The 13584-nt window shown below is 51.5% G+C and overlaps 1 protein-coding gene across 1 annotated transcript in view; it reads left to right on the top strand.

Annotated features, from left to right (window-relative positions):
* Positions 1 to 13584, top strand: part of GALNT2 (polypeptide N-acetylgalactosaminyltransferase 2) — a 147364-nt gene that overhangs the window by 82041 nt on the left and 51739 nt on the right. The window contains exon 3 of the mRNA XM_087829055.1: positions 11650 to 11803. Within this exon, the coding sequence (XP_087685181.1) occupies positions 11650 to 11803 (154 nt within the window). The remainder of the gene's footprint in view (positions 1 to 11649; positions 11804 to 13584) is intronic.

Raw genomic sequence — 13584 nt, 5'->3', positions numbered from 1 at the left:
AAGAGGTTTTTGTGTGTTTTGGATAACTGTTCTTTATCAGATATATTGTTTGCAAATATTTTCTCTCAGTCTGTGGCTTGTCTTCTTCTCTTTATGGTGTCTTTCCCAGGGGATAAAAGTTTAATTTTAGTGAAGCTCAGCTGATCAGTTCTTTCCTGAATCTTGCCTTTGATGTTGTATCCAAAAAGTCATCCCCATGCCCAAGGTCACCTAGATTTTTTTCCTCTGTTACCTTCTAGGAGTGTTTTAGTTTTGTGTTCCATATTTAGGTCTGTGATTCATTCTGAGTTAATTTTTGAGAAGCGTGTACAGGATGGCTACAGTCAGCTGGAATTGGGCGTTTCCCTACCCCCCCGTAGAAGGCTAGGACAAGCTCTAGTCGGGGACTTTACCTTCCTCCAGGTTGGTTAGACTCTGATGAACCCCAGGAGGTTAGGCTCTGGTGAAACAGTTTCTCTTGAAGGCGGACCTTGTTGAGAACAATGTCTAGTATATTTCAAAGCGGTTCCTTTCCCCCTCTCCCTACTGGAAGCAAGAGGGGACCTGTCTTCCCCGTGAGAAACCTGGTTCCCCTCCTGGAGGTAAAACTCACAAGTGCCCCCCTCCTCCATCGCTGGCCCCCTGGAGTTTTTATCTCTCGGGCTTGTCCGCATTGTGCCCCCAGCAGTTCATCGGCTGCAGTTCCGGCTTCATCCCCGGACCCGGTTCCCGCAGAGGTTGCTCCTCTGTAAGTCGTGACCTGTCGGTCTCTGCGGGTTTTGGAGCAGTCGTCTGCCCTACGACCTCGCTTCTCGGAGGGACCTAAGAAGAGGGGTTGATTTCAGCCAGTGCAGCGTTGTACTTGTTAGGGTGGAGGGACGACTTCCAAGCTCCCTATATGCTAGACTGCAGATTGGAGGTTGGTCTATGGACTTTTTGCTTTCACGGTGACAAAGAGTTTATATACTTGTGTTTCTTACCGGGTTGGACGAGCACTGCCCCCAGGGAAATTTAGGCCCTCCTTTGTGTGCCCCCCCATTGTCCCAGCTGCACTAGACGGGGGTGGGGGGGGTGGGGAGAGGGCAAGGAGGCGCATTACCCGCTCCGTTGGTCTGACGCCCTCACTCCTGGTGAGTCATGAAGCCCTGAGCCACAGGTTCTCGTAGGTGAACCGGGCATTGCCCACGCAGCGGGGAGCACCCGGATAGACTAGCTGGCTAATAAGCATTTCTTTATTATAATAACAGGATTGACTTCTGCTGTGTGGATTACTGAGAGATTTCCTGTGGGTTGTCTTCTAGTTAAAAAAACAAGCAAACGTTCTGGTGGATTTTACGGCCTCTCTGGAGGGGGAGGGAGAAGCCATCTTCAAAGCATATACTAGATGTGACTCTTGAGAATCATACCCTAGTTAAAATCACTTAAGCGTGGCATTGACCCTGAGTGTCCTATTCTTAACTGCTGTGCAGTTGCCTTTCTTACTTTCAGAGAGCTAAGAAGGTCCTGATTATTCTATTTTTTGAGTTGTTGTAACTTTTGATGCATGAACTGTGTCATGCCTTTATTTTCTAAAGGACTTTCTCTGCTGTGTGTATGTGGAAACCTTTTTTCCTTACCAAACCAGCACACACATAATTTTTCCCCTTAGAAATTATTTTGTTAGGGTTAAGAAATATATTGTCTTCGGGAATGACCGTCACAGCCAGAACTTTGTGGTTTGCGAGTAACCACCGGTCACGGCACTTCCTACTGTGTAAGTGGGGTGTTGGGAAGCTCGGCGGCTCCCTCTGTTCCAGGTGTTGCCCATCTAGCGGCTGTAGGCGGATGGGTGGGAGGAGGTGGGAGGAGGCGGCACCGAGCGGAGCATAGGACCCTGATGTCTCCGCGTGGCCCCAAAGCCCGCGGACAGAGGCGCCAACCAGACCAGAGGTAGCGCTGATGCCCGCGGCCCCTAGCTTTTCTGATCGTATCCCCTGTGTGAAAAAGTATTTTAAATAGAGCTCACCCTACCCCCATATATGTTAAAATACTCATAAATGATACACGTATCACCCTCCTCAGCTATTGATACATTCTAAAGCATATTTTAAACAAGATATTATGAAGGATTAGGAAAGACGCTTGAAGATGCCTACTCTCTCCTCCTTGTATCCCCCAAAATTGTCTTTATGTGGCCCCACCTTGGAGACCACTGCGCATGGGTCAGCTGTGGCCACCACAGCCCAGGTATCGTTTTTAACCAGACTTCTTGTCCTAGCCCAGCCTGGTTTGGGGTAGAATTTGGAATTTCGGTAAAGTGCACCCGCAGAGTGGCTGATGCGGGCCGGGGCCTGGCAGCTGGGGCCCTGGCCCTCACCCTCGTGGTGTGTTGGGAGCCGAGTTTTCCCTGTTCAGCAGTGAGTTCCTGGGCTAGAGGCCCCAGCCACGCTCTGCTCGAAGGGCTTGGTGGGCAGCGTGCAGGGGCAGAGCTGCACGTGTGAGCGGCGGCTGTCACCGAGTTTGTACACGGCTCAAATCCAGCGTTTGCCTTTCGGGGACCCGTGGTTTCCTCCGTAGAAACGCAGTCGGTAAACGGAGGCTCACGGTCGGGGTGAGAAGTCTGGTCGGTGTGCTTTTCCAGTTTTATTTATTCGAGTCCCACTGTTGCCAGGCGGGACCAGGTGTGCTTGTGTAGCGATCTGTGCTTGTCCCCGCTCAGGCCGCGTTGGCCAGGAGTTCTGTGGAAGCTGCGCCCCCAAGGTCAGGGGTCGCTTAGTGACTCCTGTGACTCTTAGGCCTCAGCCGGGTCACAGCAGCTTGGGAGCCAGGTAATTAGTTCTCAGCAAGATGATGAGAGAAAGGAAGGAGCAGTTTGATTTCTTTCCTACCAGGTGGGTTTCCAAAAGGCTGTGGTCATGCCCTTAGGGACAGTCCTCCAACCCTCCCAGCTTCAGGGACATAGCAGCTCAGCATTCTTAAGCTGGACATGTTCTTTCAGGGCTGCTGCTTTCTAATGTGTTTTTATATAGATTGATTTTTAGAGAGAGAGGAAAGGAGGGAGAGACAGAGAGACAGACAGAGAGACATCAATTTGTTGATCCACTTATTGATGAATACCTCAGTTGATTCTTGTATGTGCCCTGACCAGGGACAGAAGCTGCAGCCTTGACGTATTGGGGCAACGCTCTAACCAGCTGAGCTACCCAGCCAGGGCCAAGTCTGCTGCTTCCTAGAAGTCAGGAGGAGCTGCAAGGGCCTCGAGCCCCTGAGCGTGTTAGGATAGCACACCCCACATCCTCTCCTCCGTTGCTTTCCCATCCCCCAAATCCTGGCAGCGGAGCAGCCAGAATGTGAGAGCATCCGTCTGTGAGAAGCACTAGACTTCAGGACCCGGACAACGGCCTGGGGGCCGGGGATCAGGAGACAGGCGTTGACACTGTTTCTTCTGAGGGTAAGTTAGACACCTTTCCGTGGTCATAAGTATCTCTGACAGCATTTGTAATGGCAGCAACTTACCATGGCCATGAGCTCGTTGTACTTGCCCTGTGCTGTAGACACAGGGTTTCAGCAGGGTCCTCAGAAGGAGATCTTTGTTCATCCTTAATTGTTTCCTTGACATAATTTCCTGAAACTGAAATGGCAGGTCAATGGCAATACAGATATTTAAATATTTATTTTTTTTAATTAATAGCAATTGTCAGATTTTCTTCCAGGGGGCGGGGCCTGTTTCCTTGCACCCTAGCCAACATTAAAAAATACATCTTCCATTGTCTGTCCCCCCTTCCAACAAACAAGAAGCTACATCAAGGACATGGACCAGGTCACCAGCTAGAACGTGGAGCTATTAAAATAGAATTACCTGGAGCTTTATTGGTAGACATATAACATCCAGACAATTCAGGTAGCACCCGGAGCGCTCTCTGCTGCCAGGTGCCACCTGGCCTGGGCACAGGGCCCTCAGAGGTGCTCGTGAGTTCCAGTAGTTCCAGGCGATGGTGACTCGGATGGCGAGGGGGCTGGAGACAGCGTCCGACGAGGAACATTGTAATAACTGGGTGTTTTTACAGAGGCCTGAGAAGGGGGAATGGGGTCGTGATGTCCGGCTATTTGGAAGGCTGCCGTTCAAAGGAAGCTGAATTTTTCCTCTTTGAGACTGTAGAGAGGGGTGTTACAGGGCAGAGGGGGGGGTTACAGGGCAGAGAGGGGGGTTACAGGGCAGAGAGTGGGGGTTACAGGGCAGAGAGTGGGGGTTACAGGGCAGGGGGGGGGTTACAGGGCAGAGAGTGGGGGTTACAGGGCAGAGAGTGGGGGTTACAGGGCAGAGAGTGGGGGTTACAGGGCAGAGGGGGGGGTTACAGGGCAGAGGGGGGGTTACAGGGCAGAGAGGGGGGTTACAGGGCAGAGGGGGGGGTTACAGGGCAGAGAGGGGGGTTACAGGTCAGAGAGGGGGTTACAGGGGAGGGGGGGTTACAGGGCAGAGAGGGGGGTTACAGGGCAGAGAGGGGGGTTACAGGGGAGCATTTTTGCCATTGTGTAAGGGAGCCTGTGCCAGCTCTCCAGCTGTCTGGTGAAATGGCCTGTCTGGAAAGGAAGAGCCCCCTTCACTTGTAAGCTATGGCTGGACGTTTGGGGCTTTAATGACAAGATTTTCACAGAGGTGACATCCTGGTTCTTTCTGGCTCCAACAATATATGATGTCAGCTTTCCGAAGGGCACACGGCCTCAACTCAGAGACTCCATCCCGCCAGTGACTGGGACGGGGTGGGGACGGCCAGGCCACGGCTGGCGCCCTTAGAAAGGGTGCTTGCAGGGGGAGTGGGGCCCGTACAGGTGTTTGGGCTGCTGTTTGGTGCTTTGTTTTCATTTCACCCACTTAAAAGTGAGTTGTCAGCCACAGCGGAAGGACGCAGATTCGGGAAGAGGGAAACCTGGGTCTGGGCTCTGGTTCCATCTTTCGTAGTTTCATTCCTAAGTGTCAGTTTCCCGGTTGGTAAATGGGAAGACTAAGACACATCGTACAGGGTGGCTGTGCGGTGTGGGCTGGGCCTGTCTGAAGCGGCGGCCTCGGGGCCACTGGCTAACAGCTGCCCTGTCTCTCTGTCCCTCCCGTCTCGGCTTCCGTCTGGGCAGTAGGTTCCGTGTGATGCTTTCACTGAAACTTGGTGTGAAGGGACCGTGTGCAACAACTACATTTAGACACTATCCCACCTAGGGGAAAAATGAAGCGTTTCTATTTAAAATTTAGAGAAGGGATATATGTTGATTCCTTGATTTCAAGCCAGGTGTAGACCTCAGAATGCAAATCAGACCATTTTGTGTTTTTTTTAAGTTATTTTGATGGCACAAATAATTTTACATAAATTAATAGTATTTAACCTATAACATCTGTTTTCTTTCCTTATATTTTCTTTTAAGTAGCTTTTAACCACTTTTTAAATTTCCTATTTTTTCATCCTTAAAAATGAATTGTGGCCCAGCCAGTGTGGCTCAGTGGCTGAGCATCGACCCATGAACCAAGAGGTCACCCGTTCGATTCCCGGTCAGGGCACATGCCCGGGTTTCAGGCTTGGTCCCCGGTAGGGGCTGTGCAGGAGGCAGCTGATAGGTGATGTTTCTGTCTATCCCTCTCCCTTCCTCTCTCTCTCTCTAAAAATATCAATAAAAAACCCTTTTTTTAAAATGTAGAAACCCTTTCCATAAAGATTTTTTTTTAAAATGAATTGTGTAGGAGTCCTGATTTCAGGGGTCAGTTTCTCCCAGGCGAACAAAGTTTCCCATCTCACCAGATACCCAGCGACAAATAATGAAGTATTATTTACAGGTCTTTGTTATTTAAATGGACATATCTGTTTGTAATCCTGGCTTCTCTCTCATGCTGTAGCATCGTGACCTTTCAAAGGAAGAATATTAGGGATTTTTTTCTTTTGAGCATAGTGAAATTGCATTCAATTGGACATCAACCAAGAGGCTGAAATAAATCTGAGAGCTTTGTCCTTTGATTTAAAATATATTCTGTTTCCCTTCTTGGCCACTTTCCCGGAAGAGGCTGCTGTTTTACACAGGCTGGCTCTCCGTTTGTTTAAGCTTCCCTGGGAGGGTTCGAGTGCAGAATCCCGAGTCTCCTGCTGCCCTAGTCCCATGGGACCCACACCCGCAAAGCCACCTCCCCTCCCCTCGTCCACCTGCGGGTGGTGGCAGGTGTGTGACGAGGTCTCCTAAGGGGTGTATGTCAGCACCTGAGAGCTCTAATCTGAGGACCATGAGTGTGTCTCTGAGCACTTGGGTTTCCGTATGTTTTGTGCTGTTAATCCTTTGAGGGTTCATTTTCATAGATTGGCATCATTGTTTCTTTAAACACGAGGTTTAGTAAAACAAAAATTTTCAGGAAGAGATGACGTTGTTTGGAAATGTGGCATTATTTTCAATTAACTCTAATTGAACAAGTCTTTTATAAGCAGTTCCCTGATTATAAAAGCATCTTTTCCAAAGAGCATTTGAGGTTTGGTTGTTAGGAGCCTAGAATGAGCTTTCCCTTGGTAACTGCCCTGAGGGGCACTTAGGACTCCTGCAAGAGCCAGAGCTGTCCTCACTCGGTAAGCCACAGAGCTGGGTCTGAAACGAGATAGGAAATGAGCAGGTGGAGTTCCCACCACATCCAGCACACACCCTGTCTTCACAGGGCAGCCCCTTCCTCCCCACCCGTCCGTCCTCTTAGGGGCAGAAGGGTGGCATCTGTATTTGAAGCTTCTGGAGGCCGTGTGGCCCCGCTGGGCCCCGGGGTGGTAGGAGGCAGGGGAGGAAGGTGAAGGGAGGCGCCCAGTGGCATGCAGGGTGCAAGGTGGGGTCTTCCTGCCTATGGACACTCCTGGGGTGTCTCAGCCCCAGTACTGCTAAGGCGCCTCCCTTTTCTAAGAAATTCTACAAGCAGCTGAAATGAGAAACTGAGGCCTCGGAGACCTTGATATGCTGACAGTAAAACTGATTTTATCTCAGAATCAGCCACTAGAACTTCCTTTATCCAAACTGGGCTCCATGCTGACTGGTCCTTTTTCCATCGATAACAGTCATGCTTCCAGCAAGGCCCTTTCCTCGCCCATTTTGAAATGTGATGTGTCTCATGTCGTCCCCCTGCCTCAAGCAAGCAGAGGAGGACATTGCAAGTTTGTTATTTTTTCCAGGTGTCCCTGGGAACAGCAGGTGGGAATGGAAGGACAGAGGTGGAGACTAAAATATCTGCTGGACCCTTCTGTCTTCCACGGGCACTTACTGCCAGAGGGGGAAGGTGTTCATGGGCCACAAATGGGGTGTGAGCTCCATGCACCTGCATGTTCCTGCCCATGCTCACCTGGGTAGGTCCCATGCTCACCTGGGCAGGTGCTTACCTGGATGGATTTCATGCTCACCTGGGCAGGTGCCATGCTCACTGGGCAGGTGCCATGCTCACCTAGGCAGATGCTCACAGGAGGTGGTAAGGATCACCTCCAGTGCCTGCCACTCATTCCCCAGGGTCAGGTGCAGGGATGGGACCCCCGAGTGGAGGCCTTCGAGGGTCCTGGTGGGCTCAGCACTCGCAGCAACCCTCCCGAGTGAGAAGCCCAGGGGGGTTGCATCAGCCAGGTGGGGGTAACTGTTTGGCCAGTTCTACCTGTTAGGATCCCTTAATTTCGTGTGGGAGTCAGTAGCTTAGGAATTACTTTTTCTGTCATCATTTCATTGACTTTTCATAACAACTTGGGAGGTGGGACTTCACTCTGATTCCATACAGACTGGGAAGTCAGGAGGGGTTGGGGCCTTGGGCCTGGGGACCTGTGTCTTCCTGGGAGGGTTGTTTCACCTGCCCCTCTGCTGTGTCCATGACCACAGGTTGTCAGAGGACCCATGTGGTCCTGAGCCCCGGCTGTGGCTCGGGCACTGGCATGGCCCACTGTTAGAACCCCACGCCCGCAGCTTCCCTGCACTCCCACCTGTGAGTTAGACTGATTTCCCCATCAGCATGGGAGGTGGCAGGAGGGCTGGAAGCCAGTGTCCAGCAGGGGCAGGAGGGTCCAGCACAAGCCGGGAGCCTTTCAGACACGGGCGTCCGCAGCGGTAATACCATCTGTAAAAGTCAGCACGAAGCTGTGTTCTGCAGGACAGTGTGCAGGATTAGGGTGCTTTTCAGTGATCAGCCTCGGGGGCCTTAGAGCCTGAACGAGCCTGTTGCTAGTTGGTGGGACCTAAGTGTGTGTGTGGGGTGTTGGGTCCTGAGAGTGAGAAGTAGCCAAGAAACAGGAGGTTTGCTCCATGCAAGGAGGAGCTCCCTCCTGCTCTGGCAGATGGGGCCTGACCTTGAAGGGCGGGGTGTGACCTTGAAGGGCAGGGATACTTGGGGCCTGCTGTGTGTGTTCCTGGGAGGGGACAGGGAACCTCAGGAGGGCTTGGCTGGAATGGGGCGGGTCCTAAGCCTGGCCCCACTAGGTCAGCGTGAAGTCCCAGGCAGGTGGCTTGTCCCGCCTTCATGGGAGGCATCGCATTTATACAGAATCAGGTTTCAGCACCAACAAGGTCACACAGGTCCTCCTTCTACGAGAAGTCTTTCTTCTGGAAATAAATTTCCTCATAAATATTTTCACGACCTCATTTAACAAACGAGCTGTTTTCACAGCCCCCTTAGGGTGATGTTCACTTTCCCCTCGCGTGTTATTTAAATGCGTGTTCTGTTTTCCTGTCTTTGGTGATGAAGCTCATTTCTGCCTTCTCACGTAAAGTCTTAGATCTTTGCGGTATTTTCCACCCCTGGCTTGGGGCCAAGTCAGGGACACTCGCTGCCCCACAGTGATTGACAAGGGCCATCCCTAGAACCCTCTGCTGTTCTCATGTCTTATTCCAGAAACGGGCTGGAGTGAGATAGCCCTGGGGATGTGCAGGTGGGAGAGGGGTTCAGGCTCCAAGAGCTCAGCAGAGGCCCCATAGCTGCTGTTCCTGCGGAATGCAGACCCACACCAGCCGAGACTGACCCCCCCTCTTCCTGCCCCTGTGCTCCAGGGAGAAGGGACTTGGGCAGAAGCAGAATACAGGCGAAACATCTCTTGGGGGACAGTTTTACTCTGGCTGTGGATGGGGCTCCATAGTCCAGGTTTTCTCCTGGTGCACTGAAGAGTGCTCAGGCTAACGAGCTAGTTGGAAGCATCTTGTTGGATCCTGTTGCACGGCTGGTGCAGGTTTTAGCTGACCTCCTGGTCTGTGTGGGGCTGCGAGGGGCTGGGGGCGGAGCTAACGAGAGGAGGCGGGGCCTCGTGCTTCGCTGAGTGAGAGTCTGAGGCGCAGGCAGAAAGGGGCGAGCAGAGGCTCAGGAAGCATTTCTAGTGTTGCCTCAGCAGGAAAAACGTGCTTCCAAGAATGCTTTGGAAACATTTTCTTTTAGGTGGAAGAAAATGATGACACTCTCTGGCTCCCAGCTAGACATTTATCAGGGCCACAGGCTCGTCCGCAGCCAGGGAGCCCGTAGGTTCTGGAGCTGCTTTCTCGTTTGAGAGGCTGGACCTCGGTGACCACGAGCATCATTCCCACAGCAACCAGCTGCGATGAGATGCGGGTTGTGACCTGCAGGACAGTGTAACAACAGCAGACGAGCCTTTGGATGGAAAATTTCCTCTGCAGCCTTAAACAAATCACGTATAACTGAATCTCAGTTTCCTCATCTCTGCCCTAGAAAAAGGAATGTGACATTCTTTTGCTTGTTAGGGACTGTGTTGAAAGCACACATGTAGGTGCACATGCTAGTGTCATATACCCTACACTTGACATGCTGTTCTAGACTGTTGCCCCCACACGTTTGCCTCTTCCCGGTCACTGTCAGTAGCCCTGCCTTCACCCTCTTCTTAAAGTGGTTTTCTGGCTGGTTCCTGAACAGTGAGCTCCTTGCTACCCCAGGGCCTTTGCACTGCAGTTCCCTGTGTAACTCGCTGTGCTCTTCCCAGAGGGCTGCCAGGCCACACTCTCGCTTTTATTCAGGTGTCTGCTCACAGTCCCCCTGCCACCAAACCACCCCATATAAAACAGCAACCCCAGAACTGCCTGCCCCTTACTGCCTTATGTTTCTTCACAGCACTTATGGCCACTTGGGGATAGGGCTGTTGTTACTGTTTTTCTCCCTCCCTCCTTTTTTGAGTTTGGTTTGTTTGCATTTGCAATATCTACCGAACTGGCATATAGTAAGTAGGCCATTAAATTCTCATGAAAAAAAACTTTTTTTTTTTTTGCTTTATTTATTTTTAGGAAATGTCATTTTGAAGAATGAGTAACTTGCCCAAGGTCACATCGGTGGCAAGTGATAAACAGTGACTTAAACCCAGGGTGGACACCAAGTCCTGACTTTTCTCATTGACTCGAGTCTGTCTTCCCTCCCACTTTTTCCTTCGGTTTGGGCATGGAGGCCTTTGCTCATTTCTCTGGCTCTGTCTTTGTAATGCCCGGCTCGTCCAGGGTTACCCAACCCAGCAGCATTCTCCTGCAGATTCCAGCCTACCACCAACACTGCTCCTACCCCAGATCCTAGTAAAAACTTCCCGGTCCAGTGTTGGGTTCTCAGAGAACCTTGTGTGTGGCATTCTGGAGCAGCAACAGCTAATCTGATCAGCTGAGTCATGGCCAATGTAGGCGTGGACGGGCCACGCCCCATTGGCTCCATTGCCTCCAGAAGAGAACCTGAGTGTGTTCGGTGTGTGTGCGCTCAGATGCATGTGTGCCAGGGGGTGCATGTGTGCTTGGATACATGTGTACACTTGGTTGTATGTGTGCCAGGATGCATGTGTGTGCTTGGATACATATGAGCCGGGAATGCATGTTTGCTAGAGATTGCATGTGTGCAGGGAGTGCATGTTTGCCAGATGCATGTGTGCCGGGATACACATGTGCGTGGGTGCATGTGTGCTTGGATGCATGTGTGCCGGGGGTGCATATCTGCCAGATGCATGTGTGCCAGAGGGTGCACGTGTGCTGGAGCTGCATGTGTGCCGGAGGGGCATGTGTTCTAGAGGGGCATGTTTGCCAGATGCATGTGTGCGGGGGGTGCATGTCTGCCGGAAGCATGTCTGTCGGGGGGGTGCATGTGTGCCAGGGTATACGTGTGCTGGGATGCGTGTGTACCAGAAATGGCTTCACTCACCTCCTCGCGGGAGCAGACGTCGTAACAGCTGCAAGAAGTGCCGCTGGGACAGGCCTCGCTGAGGGGCGCTTTGATACCTTGTTCTTTGGGGGGTAATTTTCTGTTTCTTACTTTGTGCTACCTGATGATATGTGACAATACACTGTCTGTTCAATTTGTCCATGGCATTGTCCACCGTATCTGAGGTGCTTTTGGCTTTACCATGTTCCCCGGAAAGGTGGGACAAGCAGATAATCTCCTTTCCTACGAAGTGTAAATGGTACCAGACTCGTGTGTACTTTGACGGCGGCATTTTGTTCATGGACAAGTACTCGCAGCCCAGGTCTTCGTCTTTCGTGTTATAAGCTGTGAGCACTCAGTTTTCCAGTTTGTAGATGTGCCTCCTGATGCTAGCTCGGCTGTTCGCAGACAGCCAGCCTGTTGGCTAAACTCGCCAGAAGCGGCAACCCGGGCGCTAATTCTTGACGTGACACTGTTGCGCGTGTGTGTGCCCAGCTCGCCAGTCTCTTCCCCTTGTCCCACGCCCTCTCCTCTGCTCCTTTCAGGGAAAGTGCGGTGGCGGGACTTTAACCAGGAAGCCTACGTTGGAGGGACCATGGTCCGCTCTGGGCAGGACCCCTACGCCCGCAACAAATTCAACCAAGTGGAAAGTGACAAGCTGCGGATGGACAGAGCCATTCCTGACACCAGACACGACCAGTAAGTACTGAGCTGGGTGTTGGCCGGGGCTCTACCTGCTTTCCCACGACCCAGGCGGCAGCTTCACTGAGACACTCACCCTGGGGCCTTCGGGTGGACGGAACCCGGGTTTCTCAGCTCAGCTCAGGAGGTCTCCAGGCATCGGTCCTGTATATTGTCACCACTTGACAGGAAAGTGATATTTACTCTCTACCTCCAAGTCTTGCTGGTGAGGTTCTTTGACTGGGAGGCGGTTCACCTGGACCCTTAGCGGGTTAGTCTGGTTTCAGATGAGGAGCCACACACGGGGGCAGTCACGTTCCTGGGTGCTCAGTAGGACGTCCTGCTGGCCAGGTTACTGTTGGAGTCGCTCACGGTCACGTCATGGAGCGCGGGTTACATCTGCCATGGCTCAGGTGCTGTGCGTGGGTCCTGGGAATTTAGTCACTGCTCCAGCTGTGGGGGGTGACAGGACGAGAGGGCATGCAGTGCCCTGGGTCTTGAGCAGTCTGCGCCAATCAGGAGTGGGAGGGTCAGGGGAGGCACCCAGGGGGCGAGGCCTGAGCTGGAGGCACCCAGGGGGAACACGGCCCTGACAGGTAGCCCAGGGCATCAGAGTGCCAGCCAGGGCTCTTGTTTCTCGGGCGTGCATTCCCAGGATTGAAAGGTGGATACACTGAAGAGAAACAAAAAGCCAACTAAATTACGGTTGACCCTTTAACCACATGCAGTTGAAAATCCGCATACAACTTTTTGATTCCCCAAAAACTTAAATTGTCCCTCAGTATCCACCAAGGATTGGTTCCAGAACCCCCACAGATAGCAGAATCCGTGGATGCTCAAGTCCCCTGTAAAAATGTCATCGATACCCAACCAGCGTTGCTCAGTGGTTGAACATTTGACCTATGATCCAGGAGATTGTAGTTCGATTCCCTCAGGGCACATGCCCAGGTTGTGGGCTCGATCCCCAGAAGGGGGTGCGCAGGAGGCAGCCGATCAGTGACTCTCATCATTGATGTTTCTGTCTCTCTCTCCCTCTGCTTTCTGTGAAATCAATATAATACATTTAAAAAAATAAAATAAAATGTTGTAGATCAGGGCATATGGTCTGCCCTCTGCATCGTGGACTCCAACCATGGTTCCAAAACAGCACAGGTTTTCACTGAAAAAAAATCCGCATATAAATGGACCTGCACAGTTCAAACCTGTGTCATTCAAGGGTCAGCTGTACTGGTTAAAGACTGATTTTGTTTTATAAGTTAACAGCATCATTAAAAGAGGATTTTTCTCTTCTCTCACAGTTTCAGGGAACTTTCCTAACAGGGTAGGTACCAGTTAACGGCCAGGTGCCTTTCTTACCAGCTCTCTTTGGGTTCTGGCAGCTCTGTGCACCCATAGCGGCTCGTAAGTATGTAGATTTATAGTTCTTTCAGACCAGGCAAGTAAGAGTGAGTATGTGATATTTTTAACATATGGAACATATGATAGGTATATGGACATATATCATACATAATACTAAGACTGTCATCATTTTTCTAAATCCAGTCCAGAAGATTGCCTCTACTTAATGGTTCCTGTAACCCATTCATTTTTTTTTAAAAGGCGACTTGACTTAATCCCGCACTTCTGGTTAAAGTCAGCACGGTTGACTGTTAAAGGCTGCTGGCCTGGAATCCAGGGACCCGTGAGGGGCTTTGGGACTCTGTGAAAGTCCTTTAGCTGTGTGACCAGTCTCAGGTTCGTACATGCCTGCATATCTGAGGAGAGGGTCCCAGGTGCATGCCTCCCCACCACTCTCCCAG

The sequence above is a fragment of the Miniopterus natalensis genome, chromosome 21 (assembly GCF_054644295.1).
Source record: "Miniopterus natalensis isolate mMinNat1 chromosome 21, mMinNat1.hap1, whole genome shotgun sequence".
Taxonomy (NCBI): Eukaryota; Metazoa; Chordata; class Mammalia; order Chiroptera; family Miniopteridae; genus Miniopterus; species Miniopterus natalensis.
Note: the sequence above shows the minus strand (reverse complement) of the source record. Positions and strands in the feature narration are given on the sequence as shown.